Genomic DNA, 24,237 nt, shown 5'->3' with positions numbered 1-24,237 from the left:
AAGAACACACACCATTATTAGTGCTACTGATCCTGCCCTTGGACTCTTCCATTCATACCCAAAATGATATAGTTGAATGACGTTTTTAGCAAATAATGTATTCAATAGTGTATCAGCAAAAAAGAATATTAACTAAAACATCACTTTTAACAAACACCAATTAAAATTAGTCACAGCTGTAATTGATTACACTTAATAAAATACCTATTCAATGACAGGCCATAAACACATACCACAAAAAACACACACCAAATAAATGCCAAATACAGTGATGGATGCCAACATAAATAGAGTCATCCAAAGTGATGGAAGCATTACAGAAATCTGACAATGGCCAATTCACAACAGATGGTCCATATATTAATACTATGTGCCAAACTGTTCATCAATGAACCACCAGCTATCCAGTCATTCGTGGCTCAGTGCAAAACAGGAAGGGGAAACATAAAATAGAAATCTCACACATCTGTCTGAATCCAGGAGGACGGGAGTCTTGGGGCAACCAAGTCCTTATAGACCTAATAGGGCCTAAAGAGGGTGAGTCAACAAGATCCCTTCCTTGGCTCGGATGGTTTTATGTGGCACAGATTCGTGTGCAAGGACCTCTTGGTGTCACGAATCATTTTTGGAGTCATGACAGCTTTGATTCTGCTTTAATTTAAATGTGGTTTTTACTTTTGGTCCAGCAAGGTTTAATGCCAGCTTCATTGCTGGCAGCTGCTGTGTTGCTGATGAGCTGATGCGGGTGGTGACCACTCCCACAACCCTTAAAATAATCACATGACGCATCAGCTGACTGTTGGTGATAGAGTTTTTCTCTGGAGACCACCCTAGGAGTTTGGAGCTCTCTGGTGCCAGCAGTGTATCAACTGCTTGAGGTCTGGGATCCGCATCCTCTGTTGTGTGGAGCTTTGCAGCAGATGCTTGAGCAAGTTTTCATTGTTGCTTTCCTTGTCTGCCTTGTGCTTGTCACTACCCCCTGTGTTACCATCTGCAGTGGTGTTGCTAGCGTCCTTGCCGGCCAGTGAACTAGCCAAGGTGTAGTGAGGCGACAGCAAGGGACTAGGCACGTGACAGCGTCAGGGTGGAAGGACCCACATAGGGCGTTAGGGGAGCTTAGGGATAGGCCCAGATTGTTGTTAGGAGGTGCCCCGCCCCTCGTTCACTACTGTTAGGGCCTTCCTCTCCCTTTTTCCATTTTGTTGTGTGTGTGTTGTGCTGTCCGCCAGACTTTTCCACCCCAAGCTTGACACTTGGATTCAAACAGATGGGTGAGATAATTCTAATTTATACGTTTCCCCTTTCTGTTTTTCATGAAGAAGACACTTCAGTAAAATGCTGGCAATGTTTTTTCTGAAGCTTTTTTTTTAAGTGTATTTTATGTATTTTTTTTTAAAGGCAACTTTACTGCTGGTGTTTTTGTTTTTTCTTTACATTATGTTTACAACAATGAACGGCTTCCAAAAGGAAGGCCCCTGAAGAATGGTCAAGGATTTCTTTAAGTAAGGGTTTCAAAGCCTGAAGCAGTTAAGAAAAAATTAGAACGGCGGAACATATGCTTCTCAAGTCGTTTTGACATTGTAGTGTGTATGTTCATTCTTTGTAGCTTTTTTAAATGCTTTTTCAGGAGTCTTTCTAAGAGGATCTGACTGAAAAAGACATTGGGGCGACTCATCAAGATCGGCCCATCTTGATGAGAGGACGTTTGACGCTCATGATTCATTAAGAGTCTAATGTCCCCCAATGAGTCAGGTGAGGCGTGTTGTAGCGTTTGTCGCTGTGTGCACCTCGCCACAAATCTTACTTCAGCCCAGTGTTGCTTGTACTCAATACTGAATAAATTGAGATGTTTGGAAAATTTTATTTGCAATTTTTCATGATTTGCAGATCAGTAACATGTCTATTGATCCTGTGATTTTCATATTTCCATGACTTTTCCTTTTCCTTCTTGGTGTTGCAATTTCAATGTTGAGGAATGTGACATTAAGTGAATTATGCAATTGGATGACAGAGTGAGTCCTTCCCTATGTCTAATCATTTAGATGTTGAGGTCACAATTGGTAGTATCTTAAGGTCAATTTACACTGCATCATTATTATCAATGAGCGTTCCTAGGCATGCTTTTTTCTCTATAATAGAACAGTCTAAGTAGACACCAAAGATCATCTTTCTCAGCAACGTATCGCACTGTGTACACAGGGCTCGTGCAGCTGAAAAGAATGGCAGCCTATGCACACTAAACGATCCATCAAAGAATGTGCAGGAGGCATCTGGAGCTGGGTTGGCCTGTGTAAGTATCAAATTGGCTATTAAATACTGTGCATCGCACAGTGTAAGCGGACTTGTAGAGGTTAAACTGCCGTGAGGCAAAGCTAATTTTCCCCATCTTAAGTAAACAATTCTTTCATATATTTTCCTGGATCAATAGCGGAAATAGCGGAAATAAAGTAACTATAACATGGAATATTATTACACTAAAGAAAGGCGTACAGGTTTATTTTGAATTTCTTTAGTAAATTAACTATGACAATCCTTTTGACAAAAAGTCTCATTGTCTTGCTAATCTAAAGGTACTGTCACACTTAGCGATGCACCAGCGATCCCGACCAGCAATATGACCCGGTCAGGATCGCTGGTGCATCGCTAAGTGTTAGCTAGTGAGCAGCTACACAGGCAGCTCTCACCAGCGACATAGCAGGGGTCGGGGGTCGTTACTTACCTGTCAGACGAGGCGATCCTGACGTCCTCCCGCCCGCGTCCACGCGTCACTCGTCGGCGCCACAGGAAGCCCAGCAGGAAGCTGACGACGAGAGACGGCCCAGGCCGTTCTCGCGCGATCAACGATAACCAGCGGGGGAGCGGTCGGAGGTAAGTATCAGACATAGCGATATCGCTAGCAATATCGCTGCTACGTCACAAAAAACAGTGACGTTATAGCGATATTGCTAGCAATATCACTTAGTGTGACAGGCCCTTTACAGTAGAGCACCTATGTATGTCAATGTAGAAACCTTTTTATAGTTAAAGCAGTGAGTGGTTATACAGATCATGGTGGAGATCTCTGTATTAGCCTTTGGTATACTTATACATATTCATTAGGTCACCAGTCAGCCATCTTTATTTATAACCCTAACTTTAATAATTTTGGGGTTTTGTAGTTCACCCGTATGTTTTTTTGGCTGCTTACTTTTGCTAATTCAATCTTATCTATTTAGTAAGCATACTGTAATGCCTGCGTCCCTACACACTGTTTCCTTCTCCCCAAAGCAGGACGTCGACATACTCAACCCCGAAGCCGCCCAGCTGTGTCCTCTGCTCCAGGTGTCACCGAGCCTCCTGTGTCCCAGGGCCTGGGCACTTGGCATCTGAACTCGGCTGGAACGACAAGGTGCTGGTAGTTGCCTCCTGGGAGGGATTGTCAGGAAGAATTAAAGACGAACTGACCGGTCAAGACATTCCTTCTAGTCTGGATGTCTTAATTTCCCTGGCTATCCATACAGACTTGAAGTTCCAGGAACGCACCAGAGAGACGGCACATGAGAGAAAACCTTTTTGTCAGGTATCATCCTTCCAGAGGAAGCTCATTCCCTAGCCTTCTGTGGCAGCAGTCTCTCCTGAGCCTATGCAGGTTGATCGCGTTAGGCTGGCTGAGCAACAACAAAATATCCGTTGAGCCAAGGGATTGTGCTATCACTGTGATACAATTAAAAACAAATATACGTAGCCAATAATCACGGAATTGTTTGATCATCTTAGAGGTGCCAGGATCTTCACCAAGATGGATCTGAAGGGAGTCCACAACCTAATCCGCATACATTAAGGCGGTGAGTGGACGACTGCTTTCAATACCCTGGACTGCCATTAGGAGTAATGAATTATGCCATTTGGGCTCAGTAATGCCTCAGCAGTCAACCAAGAATTTGTGAATTACATTTTCCGAGACCTCTCATACGAGGAACGTTCGCCAAGTCTTGCAGAAAGTTATGGAGAATTGCCTGTATGCTAAGTTCGAAAAATGCATTGTTGAACAATGCTCTCTGCCTTACCTATGATATAAAATCTCAGTCACGGGATTGAAGATAGATCCGGAGAAGGTTTTTTCAATTCTCAAGTGGCCTTGCCATGCTGGTGTTAAGACAAACTGATATTAAGACAACCCAATGATTCCTAGGATTCACTAACTATTAACGACCATTGTGGAGACAGGGGGGTCAGCGGGTTCTGGGTGCTCTAGTCCACTAGCCGAAATCGCATGGACCAGGGCACATCTCAGGGAACGCCTGCTCAGCTTTTACCATGGGCATAATACTACTCAGACAACACAGGGTGAGAGTAAAACAGTGTGGCAATACTTTATTGAACCACAAAACAGGCAAATAACACATAGAACAGTCCCAGCAAAATACCCAAGATGATGCAAAATTACAGATTCTCACCCTTCGCCGGGATAAGAGCAGCAGTGACTTCAGATCTTCCAGGGCCGACTACCCCACCTGTGGCACACACAGAGAGGAGGTATCGGCAGTCAGTCATGTGCCTGAGCTGCCCCGTATCCCATCCCTGTGAGTGATTTGACTGGTGACTTGTCTGCAGCAGAATAGCTGTGCCATCCACAGCGCAGGAAAGGCTGTGGCAGAGCACAGCCTGAAGTGTACTGTAGTGGCCAAGCTGGATGCTGGAGATACAGTGACAAGACACTTACCTTACAGTACCACTTACACTCTGAGTCTCATTCTTCTGATACAATGCCCCTGCACTGCCACTATCCAACACAGCAGTTCAGAGGAACTGCCCACATATAAGGAGGTGCCTGAGGAGAGACAGTTGTGCGATGTCCTCCCAAAAGTTTGTAATGCTACATAGGACTGTAGGCAACATCTACTATATTATCAGTGCTCAGAGAGTTATCACTGTGCTATCTGTGGTGTTACATAGGACTGAAGATAACATATACTACATGATCTGTACACATAGTTAGAACTTTGTGCTATATGTGGTGTTACATAGGACTGCAGATAACATACATATACCTAATTTGGACGTGTCCGTGTGTCTGTGCACAATGAGTCTCCACAGCTCAACCGTCTGTCTGGATGCAATGAGTCATCCACAGCTCAACAGTAACTTAGATATCCATAGTTACTTCCTGTTAACTGACTATATGCGTGGGCGTAACCATGGATACCTAAGTACTGTAAGGCCCTGTATAGGAGTTAAGTGACATATCTAATAAGGAAAGGAGCTCTCCCTGGTGACGAGTTAAGGCATAAGCCTTTTTTGAACGTTAGCCTGTGAGGCAACACTGTGAGGCAACACTGTGAGGCAACACTGTGAGGCAACATTGGGAGGCAACATTGGGAGGCAACATTGGGAGGCAACACTCAGTCAACAGTGTGAGGCAACATTGCAAAGATGGATCAAATTGATCGCGCTGCTGCATGTAGAGTAGCGAATCGCATATGGATGCGTAACCTGCGTCTTAATGAAACAGAAGATGAACTACATTGTCGAAGAACTGCTGATGCAGCCCGACAGAGGGCGGCCAGACAAAAGAGAAACGAATGAAGTAACTGAATCACATAGAACATCTAACGCTGCATGACAACGAGCAACACGCAATGCACAAAGTGAGACACGAATTTCACAAAGACGAGAACAAGATAGAAGACGTGTCCAAAATGCAAGAGCCACTCGACGATGGCAAGTTACATTTGCGGCTAGAGGGTTTCTTAATCAAATTGATGAGACACGTATTGAAGAGCACCATGCTGGCGAACTGACATTTCGTTGTCAGCTCTGCCAAAATAAAAATTTCAAAGAAGAAATGGCGCAGGACAAAACATTCCCTTCCTGCTGCAAGAGAGGGCACATCCAATTACGTCCCATTCGTATGGATGATCAATTAGTCAAGTTGATGAAAGGAGAGCATCAGCACTCCAATAACTTTATGGCTATTATAAGGCAATACAATAGCTCTCTTGCTTTGGCATCAATGGTAGCACAAGTAGCATCACCTCCTGGGCATGTTCCATACAGTTTTCGAATTCATGGACAAATTTACCACAGAACTGCCCCATTGCATCCCGCTGTGGGTAGTACTCCCAAGTATGCCCAGATTTATATCTTGGACAGTGAAGAAGCATTAAGTACAAGAAGTCAAGCAAATAAAAAGTGCCTCCCAGCACTGCTGTCATCTCTTGGAGAGAAAATGAAAGCAACTAACCCACTCATAAGAACCTTCACAATGATGAGAGAATTTGAAAGAGAGGAAGAGAGGTTTGCTGAATTAGAAAATCGCGATCCACTCGAAATAACAATGTCAATTATAAATGACTACAATGATGACCAGAGGCGCTACAATGCACAAAGGTGCAATGAACTAGCTATAATTTATCAAAATGCATTGGGTGAACACCCATTTAATAGGGACATCAGAGTTCACCTGAAAAGTGAAAACCAAACAGTTCAAATCAGCTTTCTTAACAGAAAGTGTGATATCCTTTAGGAATAGAGCTATGGGATACCAGTGCACTTTCTTCATGGATAGCGCTATCGAATAACTGTTCCTGTACAGTATTAACTACAGAGCTTTTTCATACACAAGGTAAGAGTGGCAGGACAGGGACACCCGGTATTTATGTTTGCTGTTAGTCTGCACATGCGCCAGTCTGGTGCGTGGTTACACCCCATTGCGAGGACAGTCTGTTGTGTGGTTACACCCCATTGCATGGTTTGTAATCGGGCGCGCAATCACTCATCTAGATTATCTGTACATTAGAGTAAGGCTAAGTGCACACGTACCGGAACTCTCGCGGAAATTACCGCGAGAATTCCGGAATTCCAGTCCGCGGGAAAATCGCATTTTAAATTCCTGCGATTTTCCCGCGGAAAAACTAGCATTTTGCAAGCGTAATTAGCTTGCAAAATGCTAGCGTTTTCCAAGCGATCTGTAGCATGGCTTGGAGAACTGATTGACAGGTTGGTCACACTCGTCAAACATAGTGTTTGACGAGTGTGACCAACTTTTTACTACTGAGGCCGCCTATGCAGCATCAGTAGTAAAAGATAGAATGTAAAAAAAAAAAAAAACGGTGTTATTCTCACCCTCCGACGTCCCGCGCATCCGTTCCCAGTAATCCTTTGCGAAAATGCCCGCGATGACGTCAGTTCTCGCGGGATCGCGACGTCTCGCGGTAATTCGCGATGACGTCGCGCGAATGACTGCGAGACTTCGCGATCCCGCGAGAACGGACGTCATCGCGAGCATTTTCGCAAAGGACTACTGGGACCGGAGCGTGAAGAGAAGCAGGAAGACTGCGCGGGACGTCGGAGGGTGAGAATAACAATATTTTTTATTTTAATTTCTATTTTTTACAGGGATATGGTACCCAAAGCCCGGAGGACAGTCTCCTCCCCTCCGGACCGTGGGTACCATCCGCAATTGTTCTGCTTACTTTCCTCATGGTGTGCACAGCCACATGCGGGAAATAAGCGGAACAATGCATTCCTATGGGTGCGGGATCGCCGCGATTCCGCAAATTAATGAGCAAGCTGCGGTTTTTACCGCGAAGCGATTCCGCCGCGGTAAAAACCGCAGCATTAGCACAGCATTGCGGAATCCCATAGGAATGCATGGGATGCTTATTTTTCGCGTTTTCGCGGCAAAATCGCGCGGTTAGAACCGCCGCGGAAACGCAAAAAAAATGCAACGTGTGAACTCAGCCTTATGACTGTTATCAGTGGTGTTACATAGGATTGCAGATAAAATCTACAATATGTTCTGTACTCTAAAGCTGGAGTCACACATAGCGACTCACCAGCGATCCTGACAACGATATCAACGTGTCAGGATCGCTGGTAAGTCACTATGTGATCGCTGGTGAGCTGTCAAACAGACAGCTTCACAGTGATCAGCACAGCAAAGCCGAGCGCGCGGCGTCGCTGTGTACATTAGTTACCAGCGCACTGATGCAGGGAGCTGGTAACTAAGGTACACATCGGGTATCTAAGGGACGTGCGTCCCTTAGATACCGGATGTGAACATTAGTTACCAGCTCCCTGCATCAGCGCGCTGGTAGCTAACGTACACATCGGATATCTATGGGACGCACGTCCCTTAGATACCCGATGTGTACGTTAGTTACCAGCTGATCGCTGGTCTCCCACCTGTCACACGCAGCGATGCGTGCTGGCCAGCGGGAGACCAGCGAGCAAAAAAATGTCCAGGGCTTTCCTACAGCGATCAGCGATACCGGCAGGGGGGCTGGTTGCTGGTCGCTGTCACACACAGCGATCTCGCTGGTGAGATCGCTGTTGTGTTACAAAACTTGTAACTCAGCAGCGATCTCGCTAGTGAGATCGCTATGTGTGACGGGGCCTAAGAGTTACGACTGTGTTATGTGTTCTGTTACATAGAACTGCAGGTAATATGTGCTACATTATCTGTACTCAGAAAGTTAGAACTCCGTGATATCTGTGGTGTTACATAGGACTGCAGGTGAAATCTACTTATATTATCAGTAGTTAGAGAGTTATCACTGTGTTATCTGTGGTGCTACATAGAACTGTAGATAACATCTACTACATATCTGTACTGTCTTAGAGAGTTATGACTGTGTGATCTGTGATGTTTTATAGGACTGCAGATAACATCTATTACATTATACTGTATGTACTCAGAGAGTTATGATTGTCATGTGGCTGTCTGAGGTGTCTCTCTGGCGGCTGCATTTTTCTGCCCCCGGGATTGGGAGTTGGCCGTTCTTTGAGCCGGCTGTCAAACTGACAGCAGGGTCAGAGAAGGTGCAATGTGGCGGCTCCCAGTGATCAATTGTACTCACTCACTTTGTATTTCAGATCAGGTCATGTGATCACTCTGCTGACATCACTAGCCAGCACTGCAGAGGCACGAATAGTGGTAAGTTCTCCAGTGTAACTGAAGACACTGAAGATTTATTGTAATGGGGTGGAGGGGAGAAGAAATAGGATTTGAGGACATAGTTTGGGGAGAGAAGAAATAAGATTTGAGGACACAGTTTGGAAGAGGGAGAAGACATAAGATTTGAGGACACAATTTGGGGGAGAAGAAATAAGATTTGAGGACACAGTTTGGGGAACGAGGAAGGGATGAGTGCAGACACAATATGGGGAGGGGGAGGAGGAATTGTGAGAAATTTGAGGACACAGTATGAGGACCAAGAGGGAAAGATGGGGGGGCACATATGAGGAAACTATATGAGGGAGGCATGGGTGCAGACACATTATGGGGAGTCTGGGGATGTATGAGGACTGGAGGCAATATGAAGAATGAGGGGTTAAATATCTGAGGAGACAGTATGGTTAGCAGGGGGATGTGAGAGGAGACAGTATAATGAGCGAGGGAGAAATGTGTGAGGAGACTATTGAGGGGAACAGTGTGAGTAGGCACAGAATAGAGACGGAGTCGTGTGTGGGGTGGGGTGTAGCATGGGGCAACAGTGTAAGGGCACAGCCAGGAGATGACAGTATACCAAAGGGGAGTGTGATGAGGGGGCCCAGTATAGAGACTCTGCTTGGGGCCCCAGTGTGAGAGGACAGAGTGAAAAGGAGGCCCAGTATGGAAAGAGGGAGCACTGTGGAGGGCATATTTCACAACAGTGACAGTGTGTGGGTCACATTTTGTCCATGGAATATAGTGAGGGGCAATTATTTATTCAGGGGCTAAGCTTAGGGCAGATATTTTTTATTCAAGAGCATTATAATGACATTGCTATTTCTAAGGGTATCATATGTGGATGTACTGCACAAGACCGGAGAAGTCTGCAAAGACAAGCTATGGCTGCGAAAAGTCACCACAGCATCTGGACAAGATGAAGAAAAGAAAGAGAACGACTCCAATCAGAGACAATGTCATCTACAGTTGTGGCCAAAAGTATTGACACCCCTGCAATTCTGTCAGATAATACTCAGTTTCTTCCTGAAAATGATTGCAAACACAAATTCTTTGGTATTATTATCTTCATTTAATTTGTCTTAAATGAAAAAAACAAAAAGAATTGTCCTAAAGCCAAATTGGATATAATTCCACACCAAACATAAAAAAGAGGGTGGACAAAAGTATTGGCACTGTTCGAAAAATCATGTGATGCTTCTCTAATTTGTGTAATTAACAGCACTTGTAACTTACCTGTGGCACCTAACAGGTGTTGGCAATAACTAAATCACACTTGCAGCCAGTTGACATGGATTAAAGTTGACTCAACCTCTGTCCTGTGTCCTTGTGTGTACCACATTGAGCATGGAGAAAAGAAGGAAGACTAAAGAACTGTCTGAGGACTTGAGAAACCAAATTGTGAGGAAGCATGAGCAATCTCAAGGCTACAAGTCCATCTCCAAAGACCTGAATGTTCCTGTGTCTACCGTGCGCAGTGTCATCAAGAAGTTTAAAGCCCATGGCACTGTGGCTAACCTCCCTAGATGTGGACGGAAAAGAAAAATTGACAAGAGTGTCAACCCGTACTATCCGTCGGCGTCTGAATGAAAAGGGACTGTATGGTAGGAGACCCAGGAAGACCCCACTTCTTACCCCGAGACATAAAAAAGCCAGGCTGGAGTTTGCCAAAACTTACCTGAAAAAGCCTAAAATGTTTTGGAAGAATGTTCTCTGGTCAGATGAGACAAAAGTAGAGCTTTTTGGGCAAAGGCATCAACATAGAGTTTACAGGAGAAAAAAAGAGGCATTCAAAGAAAAGAACACGGTCCCTACAGTCAAACATGGCGGAGGTTCCCTGATGTTTTGGGGGTGCTTTGCTGCCTCTGGCACTGGACTGCTTGACCGTGTGCATGGCATTATAAAGTCAGAAGACTACCAACAAATTTTGCAGCATAATGTAGGGCCCAGTGTGAGAAAGCTGGGTCTCCCTCAGAGGTCATGGGTCTTCCAGCAGGACAATGACCCAAAACACACTTCAAAAAGCACTAGAAAATGGTTTGAGAGAAAGCACTGGAGACTTCTAAGGTGGCCAGCAATGAGTCCTGACCTGAATCCCATAGAACACCTGTGGAGAGATCTAAAAATGGCAGTTTGGAGAAGGCACCCTTCAAATATCAGGGACCTGGAGCAGTTTTCCAAAGAAGAATGGTCTAAAATTCCAGCAGAGCATTGTAAGAAACTCATTGATGGTTACTGGAAGCGGTTGGTCGCAGTTATCTAAACCAAGTATTAGGCTGAGGGTGCCAATACTTTTGTCTGGCCCATTTTTGGAGTTTTGCGTGAAATGATCAATGTTTTGTTTTTTTGCTTCATTCTCTTTTGTGTTTTTTCATTTAAGACAAATTAAATGAAGATAATAATACCAAAGAATTTGTGTTTGCAATCATTTTCAGGAATAAACTGAGTATTATCTGACAGAATTGCAGGGGTGTCAATACTTTTGGCCACAACTGTATAAAGTACCTGTATTTAAATTTTTTTTGTGATACTAATTCTCATATTTTTATTTATGTTAGGAGCATTAAATGGGTTGTCCAAGTTTGTGATGAGTCTGCACTGCAGTAATTTTATGTGACTGCGGACTTCTGAACTCTGTCAGGATTCTCTGGTGCTGGCAGTAAGAGTCGGATTTCACAAAACAGCAAGTATGCGGTATGCATACATATGGTCATGTGGCAACTAGACATGCGTGGCCTCACTCAATAAAAATGAATTAAGCGAGGTCGGTCACGTTTAGTTAGAATGTGGCCAGAATTGTACAAATCTCATACTCTCACATAACCGGCCACTCTTGCCAATGCCAAGTGAGAATCCTAAAAGTGTGCAGTGCAAGTGCTGTGATAATTCAGAAGCCTGTAGTCACAGCCTGACTGCAGACTTTCACCTTAAACCTGGACGCATGGGGGCAAGGGAGCCAATCTGAATTCTTGCTCTGGGTGACGGTGAACCTAGATACATCTCTGACTACAAGTCATCCACTACAGTATCTGTCACAGCCAGTCACAAGCCTCAAAGTTTGACTGTGATTGCATTGTTTGGCTGCTGTCACATTAATGATGGCGGTCATCAATGCAGAAATGGTGGGGACAACCAGCGTAGTATCAGTTGCGATTTAAAGTAATGGCTTTATTTTATAAAGTTTCCTTCTCTCTCAGAAAATTTATATTAAATGCCATAGAGCCCATATAGGTGCAATTACAAGAAATAGTGGCAATCATTTTGGCCAATTACTTCAAAGAAAAAACTGACCAGATCCAACAGGAAATTATCTCCCAATCACCTCATACCATGCACTGTCCTCCCTCCCCCACTGCATCTAGCTCACTTTCTGATTTTGATCCAGTCACAGAAGAAGAAGTAAGCAGGCTCCTTGCATCTTCTCGCCCAACCACTTGCACCAGTGACCCAATTCTGTCACATCTACTCCAGTCCCTTTCCCCTGCTGTCACCCCTCACCTAACTAAAATATTTAACCTCTCTCTCTTCTGGTATCTTTCCCTCCTCATTTAAGCATGCCATCATACATCCACTACTTAAAAAACCATCCCTCGACCAAAACTGTGCCGCTAACTATAGACCTGTTTCTAATCTTCCCTTCATCTCTAAACTCCTGGAACGCCTGATCCACTCCCGTCTTATCCGCTATCTCTCAGAAAACTCTCTTCTCGACCCTCTCCAATCCGGTTTCCGCTCTTTACATTCTACTGAAACTGCCCTCACTAGAGTCTCTAATGATCTACTAACAGCTAAATCAAATGGTCATTACTCCATGCTAATTCTCTTGGATCTCTCTGCAGCATTCGACACTGTGGATCTTCAGCTCCTCCTCACAATGCTTCGTTCCATTGGCCTCAAGGACACCGTTCTCTCCTGGTTCTCCTCCTATCTCTCTGACCGCTCCTTTACTGTATCTTTTGCTGGCTCCTCCTCCTCTCATCTTCCCCTTACTGTTGGGGTTCCTCAAGGATCAGTCCTAGGCCCCCTCCTCTTCTCTTTGTATACTGCCCCTATTGGTCAAACAATCAGTAGATTTGGTTTCCAGTACCATCTCTATGCTGACGACACCCAATTATACGCTTCTTCTCCTGACATCATGCCAGCCTTTCTAGAAAACACCGGCAATTGTCTAAATGCTGTGTCTAACATCATGTCCTCACTATATCTGAAACTGAACCTATCAAAGACTGAACTCCTTGTGTCTCCTCCCGCTACTAATGTACCTATACCCGACATTGCCATTTCCGTGTGTGGTTCTACTATTTCTCCCCAGCAACATGCCCGCTGTCTTGGGGTCATACTTGACTCCGAGCTTTCCTTTTGTCCCCCACATCCGATCACTGGCTCGCTCTTGTTATCTGCACCTCAAAAACATTTCTAGAATTCGACCTTTTCTTACTTTTGACTCTGCAAAAACTCTGACTGTTTCTCTTATTCATTCTCGTCTTGACTATCGTAACTCCCTTCTAATCAGTCTCCCTCTTACCAAACTCTCCCCCCCTCCAATCTGTCTTGAATGCTGCTGCCAGGATCATATTCCTCGCCATTCGTTACACCGATGCCTCTACTTTGTGCCAGTCATTACACTGGCTACCCATCCACTCCAGAATCCAGTACAAACTTATTACCCTCACCCACAAAGCTCTTCATGGCTCAGCACCACCCTACATCTCCTCCCTTGTTTCAGTATACCATCCTACCCGCGCTCTCCGTTCTGCTGATGACCTGAGGTTAGCATCCTCAATAATCAGAACCTCCCACTCCCGTCTTCAAGACTATACACGTGCTGCGCCAATTCTTTGGAATGCACTTCCCAGGTCAATACAATTAGTCCCCAATCCCCACAATTTTAAGCGTGCCCTGAAAACTCATTTATTCAGACTGGCCTACCGCCTCAACACATTAACCTAATCTATCCCTATGTGCACAGCCAAAAGTTGTTTTTTTTTACCATAACCCGGTTCCCCGCATCATGTTCCCACATGCTTTATGCATCCATTAGCCCTCTGCATCTGTACTGTTACACACTTAACATTATGGCTGGTCCACACAATCAGGGCTGGTCCATACAATCAGGCAACTGTTACCACCCACCTTTCGTGTCTCCCCTTTTTTCCTCATAGATTGTAAGCTTGCGAGCAGGGCCCTCATTCCTCTTGGTATCTGTTATGATCTATGTGATTATTGTTATGCTGTAATGTATATTGTCTGTACAAGTCCCCTCTGAAATGTAAAGTGCTGCGGAATATGTCGGCGCTATAGAAATAAAATTTATTATTATTATCTTTTTGACATCCGTGTGTCATTTGTATTTATACATCATCAACTTAAAATGTACATGATGAGATACAGAATCCTAGGTTAATATTGGCAATTTATCCCTAAAAATTGGATGTAATATGGTAATCTTCACGGAATTTGATTTTTTTTTTAACAATAGACTTGAATAAGCAAGTTGCATCCGAAATATGGAATAAACTAGTGCATGCCACCATATACCCATCATACATAGCCTCCATCCCATAGTCCCGTACCCATATACTCATCATACACATCCTCCATCCCTTAGTTCCGTATCAATATACCCATCATACACATCCTCCATCCCATAGTGCCGTGCCCATATACCCATCATACATATCCTCCATCCCATAGTCCCATGCCCATATACACATCATACATATCCTCCATCCCATAGTCCCATGCCCATGTACCCATCACACACATCCTCCATCCCATAGTCCCGTGCCCATATACCCATCATATACATCCTCTATCCCATAGTCCTGCACCCATGTACCCATCACACATATCCTCCATCCCATAGTCCCATGCCCATATACCCATCACATATCTTCCATCCCATAGGTGTATGTGTGTGTGTATCAATCCGTGCCCATTCCACATAGCCCCGCTCACTCCGCATAGCGGTGACATCAGCAGTTGATTATGACATTAGTTGATCATGACATCATCAAATGATCATGACCTCATTGAATAATTATGACATCAAATTATTATGACATCACCAAAAATGATGACATCATCACTTGATTATGACATCATCAGTTGATTATGGCATCATCAAATGATCATGACCTCATTGAGTAATTATGACATCAGTTGATTATGACATCATGTTGATTATGACATCATCAAATGATTATGACATCATTGAAAAATTGTGACGTCATTGATTGTGATATCATCATAAGATAAAGACATCATCGTTACCCAGGCATAGTAACTAACTGTGTTTAGTTATAACAAATTATAATGACTATTTTCTATCCCATAGTCCAGTGCCCATATACCCATCATACATATCCACGATCCCATAGTCCCGTGCCCATACACCCATCATACATATCCACCATCCCATAGTCCCGTGCCCATATACCCAACATACTGTACATATCCTCCATCCCATAGTCCCGTGCCCATATACCCATCACACATCCTCCATCCCATAGTCCTGTGCCCATATACCCATTCTACATATCCTCTATACCATAGTCCCGTGCCCATATTCCTATCATATATATCCTCCATCCCATAGTCCCGTGCCCATATACCCATCACACATCCTCCATCCCATAGTTCCGTGCCCATATACCCATTATGACATCATCTTCGCCATGGCAACCATTCTGACATCATTGTCACCATGGCAACCATTATGACATAACCATCACCATTGCAACCTATTATGACATAATGGTTGCCATGGCGACTATGATGTCATTATGATTGCCATGGCGACGAACATGTCATAATGGTTGCCATGGCGAAAATGATGACATCATCGTCACCATGGCAACCATTATGACATCATAGTCGATACACACAAAACAAACATACACACATACACTCAGCTTTATATATATACTAGCTGAAGAGCCCGGCACTGCCCGGGCATTGTAACTAACTGTGGTTAGTTATAGCAAATTATAATTATCCTCCATCCCATAGTCCCGTTCCCATATACCCATCATACATATCCACGATCCCATAGGCCACATATACCCATCATACATATCCTCCATCCCATAGTCGAGTGCCCATATACCCATCACACATTCTCCATCCCAAAGTCCCATGCCCATATACCCATCACACATCCTCCATCCCATAGTCCCGTGCCCATATACCCATCATACATATCCACGATCCCATAGGCCCATGCCCATATACCCATCATACATATTCGCCGTCCCATAGTCGAGTGCCCATATACCCATCACACATCCTTCATCTCATAGTCCCATGCCCATATACCCATCACACATCCTCCATCCCATAGTTCCGTGCCCATATACCCATCATACATATCCGCCATCCCATAGTCCCGTGCCCATATACCCGTCATTCATATCCTCCATCCCATAGTCCAGTGCCCATATACCCATCACACATCCTCCATCCCATAGTCCCGTGCCCATATACCCGTCATACATATCCTCCATCCCATAGTCCAGTGCCCATATACCCCTCACACATCCTCCATCTCATAGTCAACCATTATGTCATCATAATGAGCAGCGGGGCTTGCAACCTATGATGACATCAGCGTCGCCATGGCAACCATTGTGATATCATAATGAGGGGCGGGGCTTGATACGCACACACTGTTTCCCCAGTATGCAAATAGGGGCATTATGACATCATAATGAGGGCCGGGGCTTGACGCGCACACACTTTTTCCCCAGTATGAAGATGGGGACAAATTTGTTTGGTGAATTGGAACGCGCGGGGTTAAAATTTCGCCTCACAACATAGCTTAGGACACTCTCGGGGTTCAGACGTGTGACTCTGCCAAATTTTGTGGCTGTAGCTGCGACGGTGCGGATGCCTATCCCGGACATACACACACATACATACACACATACATACATACATACATACACACTTTGGGCTTTATATATTAGATATATATATATATATATATATATATATAGGTATAAAAACGTGTGTATGTGTGTGTGTATGTATGTGTGTATCAAGCCCCACCCCTCATTATGATGTCATAATGGTTGCCATGGCGACGATGATGTCATAATAGGTTGCAATGGTGACGGTTATGTCATAAATGTCATAATGGGTATAGGGGCACGGAACTATGGGATGGAGGATGTGTGATAGGTATATGGGCACGGGACTATGGGATTGAGGATATGTATGATGGGTATATGGGCACGGGACTATGGGATTGAGGATATGTATGACGGGAATATGGGCACGGGACTATGGGATGGAGGATATCTATGATGAGTATATGGGCACGGGACTATGGGATGGAGGATATCTATGATGGGTATATGGGCACTGAACTATGGGATCGAGGATAATCATTATAATTTGTCATAACCACAGCTAATTACTATGCCCAGGCAACGCCGGGCTAATCAGCTAGTTATGACATAACCGTCACCATTGCAACCTATTATGATATCATCACCATGGCAACCATTATGACATCATCGTCGATACACGCACTACACACACATACACACATACATACACACATACACTCATTTTTTATATATATAGAATGATGGGTATATGGACACGGGACTATGGGATGGAGGATATGTATGATGGGTATATGGACACGGGACTATGGGATGGAGGATATGTATGATGGGTATATGGGCACGGGACTATGGGATGGAGGATATGTATGATGGGTATATGGGCACGGGACTATGGGATGGAGGATATGTATGATGGGTATATGGGCACAGGACTATGGGATGAAGGATAATCATTATAATGTAGCTTTGTCACCATAGAAGGAGTGGGGCCCAGACACAGGGGCCCCAAGCTGTTAGTATCTGCCCCTGGCCCCATCGGAACATAGGTTTTGCGGTGAGGGGGTTCGAACGTAAGCCCTGCTGGGGTCACCAAATGGGTGCCTGAAAGCAGTGTAAAAGCACTCTAACCTGGAGTACAGACCTTTGGTGGTCCTCTCTGCGACTAAACAGTAAAAAAAAAAACTAATTAAGAAACATGATGATACTGTAGAGTCTGGCATTTGAATCATTTATTTTATGCAAGTGGAGGTATCCCTTAAGATTACCAAACAAGAAATAATCTAGTTTTACATTAAAACACATAACGCCACGCTAACCGGAGAGCACCCGAATCTGAACAGGTTAATTAATAAAAAGGAAGTCTCTCTGTGATTACACACAACACCATTACTATTTATAAAACCCCCTTGTGACAACAAATAGTGTTATTACAGACAAGGAAGGAGCTATTGTGTATTATCAGAAAACACCAAGAAACAAAAAGATATTACTAAATCCAGCTGTGTGTTATGACAGTAAACCTTCAGGATGGTGAAAGAAGCTCCTGTCACTGGATTTGGGAGCACACACCATCAGTATTCCCTGCAGAGCTCCGCACAGCACTGCTCTTCTACACTACTACCTCCATGACCCCTGGAAACACATTTTGATTAATAACAAGATTATCCTGTCATCCACATTAATATCACTATGTGACTCTTTAGTAGACTGTAATTCTCATTCCCTGTATATAGATCACCAGCCTTCGGCACACATGGATTGTCACTCACACAATGGGGGATCTATAAGCTTTGTGTTCTCTGTCACACATATTACCAAGGCATTTACTAGGAGATCTTGGAGATCTGATCCAGAGGTATAAAACCCAGAGGTCATTTATGTGCTGTACTTCCAAGGTTTTGCAGGGACTGATATTGCAGTGGGGTATGCCTACTGTCTTATTGCAGGTGCAGGTGAAAGGGAGTTTTTTAGGCTAATTTCTTGCACAGGAAGGAACTTTCACTGCCAAATAGCTTTTCTCCCCTGTTCATTTACTTTTATAACTACTTGTGGTCAAACAAGACATGTAATTCAGAAAAAAAAGTGTTCAGGTGCCTGCAGTGTGACAGCAGGCAGTGCCAGCAAGTACAGGAATGCTGCCATGCACTGTCACTTCCCCTACTCAGAGCTAAAGCACATACCTGAAGAAGAGCTTGGAGAAGATGTTGGCTTTCTCCAGAGGGGACCTCTGCATGGTGGCTGCTGCAGGCACAGCCTTGTGTCCTGGCTCTGAAGGTCCACTCTGTGCCTGCTGCTGCTCACCCACCTTATTCTGTCAGCCGGCTGATGTCACTGCCTCCTTGACTCTGCCCAGGTTAAGAAGAGCTGAGCAGAGGGAGGCAGCCCAGTCCTTCATATCTTCCTCCTCTTCTCCCTCTTTCTCTTCCACTCCCTCTCAATCTGTTTAGGTAACACAAAAGGGGTGTGTTGCAAACAATTCTGATCAGATTTCATTACCCAAGGCATATTGTATTTTGGGTCAGCACAAGGTAATGGACCTTGTGGTGATTGTGGTAAGTGAGAAGGTCAACCTGGTCTCAGGTCACTAAATCTCCTTATCTTTTCCAAGCAGATGATCTGGGACAATTTTTTGCAGCCTATGATCACTGCGGATGTTGATCTGGTTTGGATTGGAAATGTTTAATAAGCTCTAGAATTATTTATTTTAGCAAGTGCTGTACATTAGGCTGGAAAACAAGCAATGTTTGTGTTGGCGATGGCGTACTGGGCAATAGTATGTGCACAGATTTACACAATCATATTACTTTCCCTACACTATTGCAATGTCTCTCTAGAAAACTTCCATTTCCAGATAAAAGACCATTCATCTAAAAAGGAAAACATAATTGTCATGTTTGTAGGGTCAATCAGTAACTATTAATCCATTATTTTCATGGCTCTTACAGAAATTCCGTAAAGTGATACTTTTACATAATATATTTGTTGATTTTGAGTTATTTACTAATTATGTAAAAAACTGCATTGCTACAAATGTATTTTTTAGTTATTTTGAGTACTCGCTAAATATTAGCCCTATTTCCAGCTCTAGCCATAACCTTTTCCCTTTTAGAACTAGAAATAGCGACATGAACGCCTATTTGCCCTTACCTTCTGCTTCCACAGTTACCTTGAGACTAGGGTAACACGACTGTAGATTCTCTCATCTGAGAAAATCAGTCCTACTATGCTAATCACATCCTGATCAGAGTTTGATCAGCGTGTGATCATAGTGTGCTCCAATTTTCTCAGATGAGGAGAAGATGGAAAAAAAAGTCCCCATCTTCTCCAGTCTGTGAGCATGTGCATATTGGACAGCACTCACATGTCATTCGCGCACTGTCTGTTTTTTTTGACAGACCCACAAATGTGATAATTGGATGTAAATCGAGCACGTTGTGATTAATAGGAGAGGTTCATGACCCCATAGATTAACGTTGGTCCGGGTGCCATCTTATATTTTCTAGGATCGCACTCGGACTAAAAATAACGTTGTCTGCATGAGCCCTAAATGGCAGTAATTAATAGAAAGTATGTGTGTAAGAGCAGTAGGCTGAAGTCAGTAACATTGGCCGTACAGAGTACATAATGTCTTACTGTCACTCTACCTGAGGACAGTTCTTTCCACTGATCACCCATAAACATGCACATTCACATATCCAGACACAGTTGCTTTCGTTTCTCTAATGCAGCTCTTCCATTTTACTTGACATGCATAAACTGCAGTACAAGACACAATATGTGAAGTCAACTCCACTAGTCAAAGATTGATGACCCTGGACAAAGTGCTAAAGAACCTCATAATTAAATGTGACAGCTTCCTTTTATATTCTTCAATCTCACTGATTGATTTGGCTGAATCTAAGGATGGGTATAGACCACCCTATTAGTAGCCATAACCGACCACTGATAAGCTACTTGTTTGATGACTGCCAATAGTTTAATTGCCTGTTTATACTGCCAGAGCACATGTCCTATACGCACAGAACGATAAGTAATAGATCGTTCTGTAAACATAGTCTAAAAATAGATTCAGCACTCCCAATTTAGATGCAGAAAATTTGAAAATATTTTATCATCCACTGTATGAAAACGTTGACGTTTCTGCCAAAACCAGGCCTTCATCAGAAATTTTCATTAGCTCTTGAAGACAATACAAACAGGTCAGCTACAACTGAGCAGTGGAGTATTTGTGGGATCAGTCAAGGTGCTTGGATCATGCACTGTAAGTGGAGCGCCCGCCAGGGCCATGGGGACACTAGGTACTGGGCCCGGTCAGTTCTTAAAGGGATGTGTCACGACAGCAGTGACTCGGTCCGTGGCCCTGGGCGTCTAATAAAAATGATGAAAAGGGGTTTAAAGTTTATAAAAGATTAGTGACGCCACCTGTGGTACTCGGCAAGTAAGCAAGCAAGTAAGTTAGCCAATGCTGCAGATTCAGTCCACTGGGGCAGTGGTTGATGCAGCAGAGTTGGTTCAGCTCTCCACAGGCAGAGCTATTCCCCAGGGCAGATTATGGTGTTGAAGATAATGGTGGTTGTAGTCCAGGGCAGATGACGCAGCAAATAAACTGAGGACACAGCAGGGTGCAGTATTTACACTTTTACTCACAGTTCTGTTACAATCCCCAGCTGGGGTGCTATGTCCTCCAGGCTTGTGGTCGAGACAGCTCTCAGGTACAGTAGCTTGGGGTGTATGTTGCCAGGGCCCCTTTTGATGTTCCTTTCCTGGCCGTCTCACTACGCTGGCTATCACCTCTCCTGCCCTGCGTCTTCACACACAGTGTCCTGAGCCAGCAGACTCGGATCTTGTCGGGCGACGTTGGTCAGACCCCTGGATCCTATATGCCAGCCTTTTCGGCGAGTGAGGGGTACGGCTGCAGCAAGTAAAGATACTGCCACCTCCGGTTTCCTAGCTGAGTCCTTAGATTCTCCACTAGTTTTGGGTTCGGTTCCCTAACTGCAACCTGGTCCCTCCACCGACCATGCCGATGAATGCGGGCCCCACGGATGGATTGCTCACTATCCATGCCTCTAAGACCTCTTCTTCCTCTCCTCCTGGAGCTTTCCTTCCTTTCTTCTTTATCTTCACTCCATCTCTTTCACTCTCCTTAGCCTGGAGACAATATGCATTCAGCTTCAATCTACACAAGCGATTCCTTCGCTCTCCCTCCTGACTGACTTCTGTCCTCTCACACTACTCTCTGACTGACTGACTCTTTCCAAAATAATATATTTCCCTCAGCACTAACTCCTCCCACCAATTGTCACTCCCTTAAGCTCTGCTCCATCTCTACTTTCTCCACCCACACCCTCTAATTAACTCCCCCCTGGCCAGATGGGGAACAATGTTGGGTGCTGGTGTGTGAGTTCTGGCAGTGCCCCTTCCTTACCTGAGAGCAGAGTACCACACCTCTGGATGAAGTGCAGTACCCTGTGGTGACTGAGATCGCAGGGGCGCCACACAAGCAAAAGGACGGGGCTGGGGGTACGTTTCTTGCGCCGGGTCTGGAACTGTCGGGGCTGTTTCCTCTGTTGTCCAGGGGAAAGCTTAACGAACTGGACCAACCTTTGCACTTGGCAGCAGAGGGAGTGTCTGAGGCTAAATAGCTAAAGCGCGCGTAAACAGGCAGACATGGTGGGAACTGACAGCGCGCAGCAGGGGGAGGTGAGTGCTTCGTCCCTCAAGCACCATAGCAGCGCATGCCCACGCTGCCGCCCGCAGAGTCTGTGAACAGAGATATACCGTTTGCCCGTTGGCCCCCGCAAAGCAAGGTGCCACATACTCCAGGCTCATGAGTACCACACGTGTGCCACCTAAGAAGTACCAGGTTTGTGACCATGAACTGAATCCTGACCCCCCGATGCATATTTGTCGGGCCACGTTGGGCTCTGACATTGCTGAGGCCTGTGCCGTCTACAGCACCCGCTGGACTGAGGATCACACAGAGTACATCAGAGGCCCATCTCCACCAGGAGGACGAAGGTCGTCGTTGTCTTCAGGACTACAGGATTAACCCCGCGCTGACTGTTGTTGGCGCCAATGCCTGTCTCGTGGACTCTACAGTCTGGAAGTCGTAGGATTGGATAAGTTATACCTTAAGAACTGCTACCATCATTTTCCCTGCATTTTTCCAAATTGCATACCCTTTATTACCTACTACCTGCATTACCCCTGTTTAACTCTATCTCCCTCTGTGGAGTACAGATCTGTTAAAGTAAAATGACATTAACCCTTGCTCTGTCTCCTGTTTGTCTCTGCATCCCGCAACCTGTTCACAGCGCAACCGTGCAGGAGATAAGGCGCTATCTTATCTCCTGCATGGTTGCATCTAAATTGGGAGTGCCGAATCTAGTTTTAGACTATTTTGGAGCAGTATCCTATTCTTGCACCCTTCAATAGTGGAGTGCCGCGCAGCATTTTTGTTCTGTAAACATAGACTGCCATTGTTCTCAACAGCACATGTTCTCTCTACATATGACAATATGCTACCAAGAATAGTTTTTAAGCCTACTTAAAAATTATTTCAGTTGAAGAATCTATGATTTGCTCATTTGTCAGATGATTGGCAATCTGTTTAACTTGCCTGATTATGGGTAAACAAGCGTTCCTGGAAACACTTGTTCATATTAATCATCCAATGTAAATCCAGCTTACAGGGAACCTGTCACATTATACATGCAGCCTGAGCTCTGGACAGTATGGTAAAGGGAAGAAGAGGCTGAGTAGAATTATATATTTAGTGGGGAAAATAAGTATTTTATTCACTGCTGATTTTGCAAGTTTTCCCACCTACAAAGAAGGGAGAGGTCTGTAATTTTTATTGTAAGTACACATCACCTATGAGACAGAATCTAAAAAAAAATAAGAAAATCATATTGTATGATTTTTACATAATGAATTTGCATTTTATTGCATGAGATAAGCATTTGATACAATAGAAAAACAGAACTTAACAGTTTGTTTGGAATTACAGACATCAGATGATTCCTGTAGTTCTTAACCAAGTGTCCACACACTGCAGTAGGGATTTTAGCCCACTCCTCCATACAGATCTTTTTCAGATTTTTCAGGTTTCGGGTCTGTCGCTGGGAAACATTGAGTGTTCAGCTCCCTACAAAGTTTTTCTATTGGGTTCAGGCCTGAGACTGGCTAGGCCACTCCAGGTCCTTGAAATGCTTCTTACGGAGCCACTCCTTAGTTACTCTGACTGTGTTTCATGTCATTGTCATGCTGGAAGATTCAGTTAAGACCCATCTTCAGTGCTCTTACTGAGGGAAGAAGGTTGTTGGCCAAAATCTATACATGCCCCCATCCATCCTCCTGTCAATACGCTGCAGTCGTCATGTCCCTTTACAGAAAAGCGCCCCCAAAATATGATGTTTCCTCCACCATGCTTCACAGTTGGGATGGTGCTCT

The 24,237-nt window shown here is 44.4% G+C and overlaps 1 protein-coding gene across 1 annotated transcript in view; it reads right to left on the bottom strand.

Annotated features, from left to right (window-relative positions):
• Positions 1-19,176, bottom strand: part of CFTR (CF transmembrane conductance regulator) — a 240,217-nt gene extending 221,041 nt beyond the window's left edge. Inside the window, exon 1 of the mRNA XM_073573354.1 lies at positions 18,963-19,176. Coding sequence (XP_073429455.1) covers positions 18,963-19,015 — 53 coding nt within the window. The 5' untranslated portion in view covers positions 19,016-19,176. The remainder of the gene's footprint in view (positions 1-18,962) is intronic.
• Positions 19,177-24,237: the final 5,061 nt, after the last annotated feature.

The sequence above is a fragment of the Dendrobates tinctorius genome, unplaced genomic scaffold (assembly GCF_039654945.1).
Source record: "Dendrobates tinctorius isolate UK_male_01 unplaced genomic scaffold, ASM3965494v1 ptg000035l, whole genome shotgun sequence".
NCBI lineage: Eukaryota > Metazoa > Chordata > Amphibia > Anura > Dendrobatidae > Dendrobates > Dendrobates tinctorius.
The sequence above is the reverse complement of the archived record's forward strand: the minus strand, read 5'-3'. Positions and strand labels throughout refer to the sequence as shown.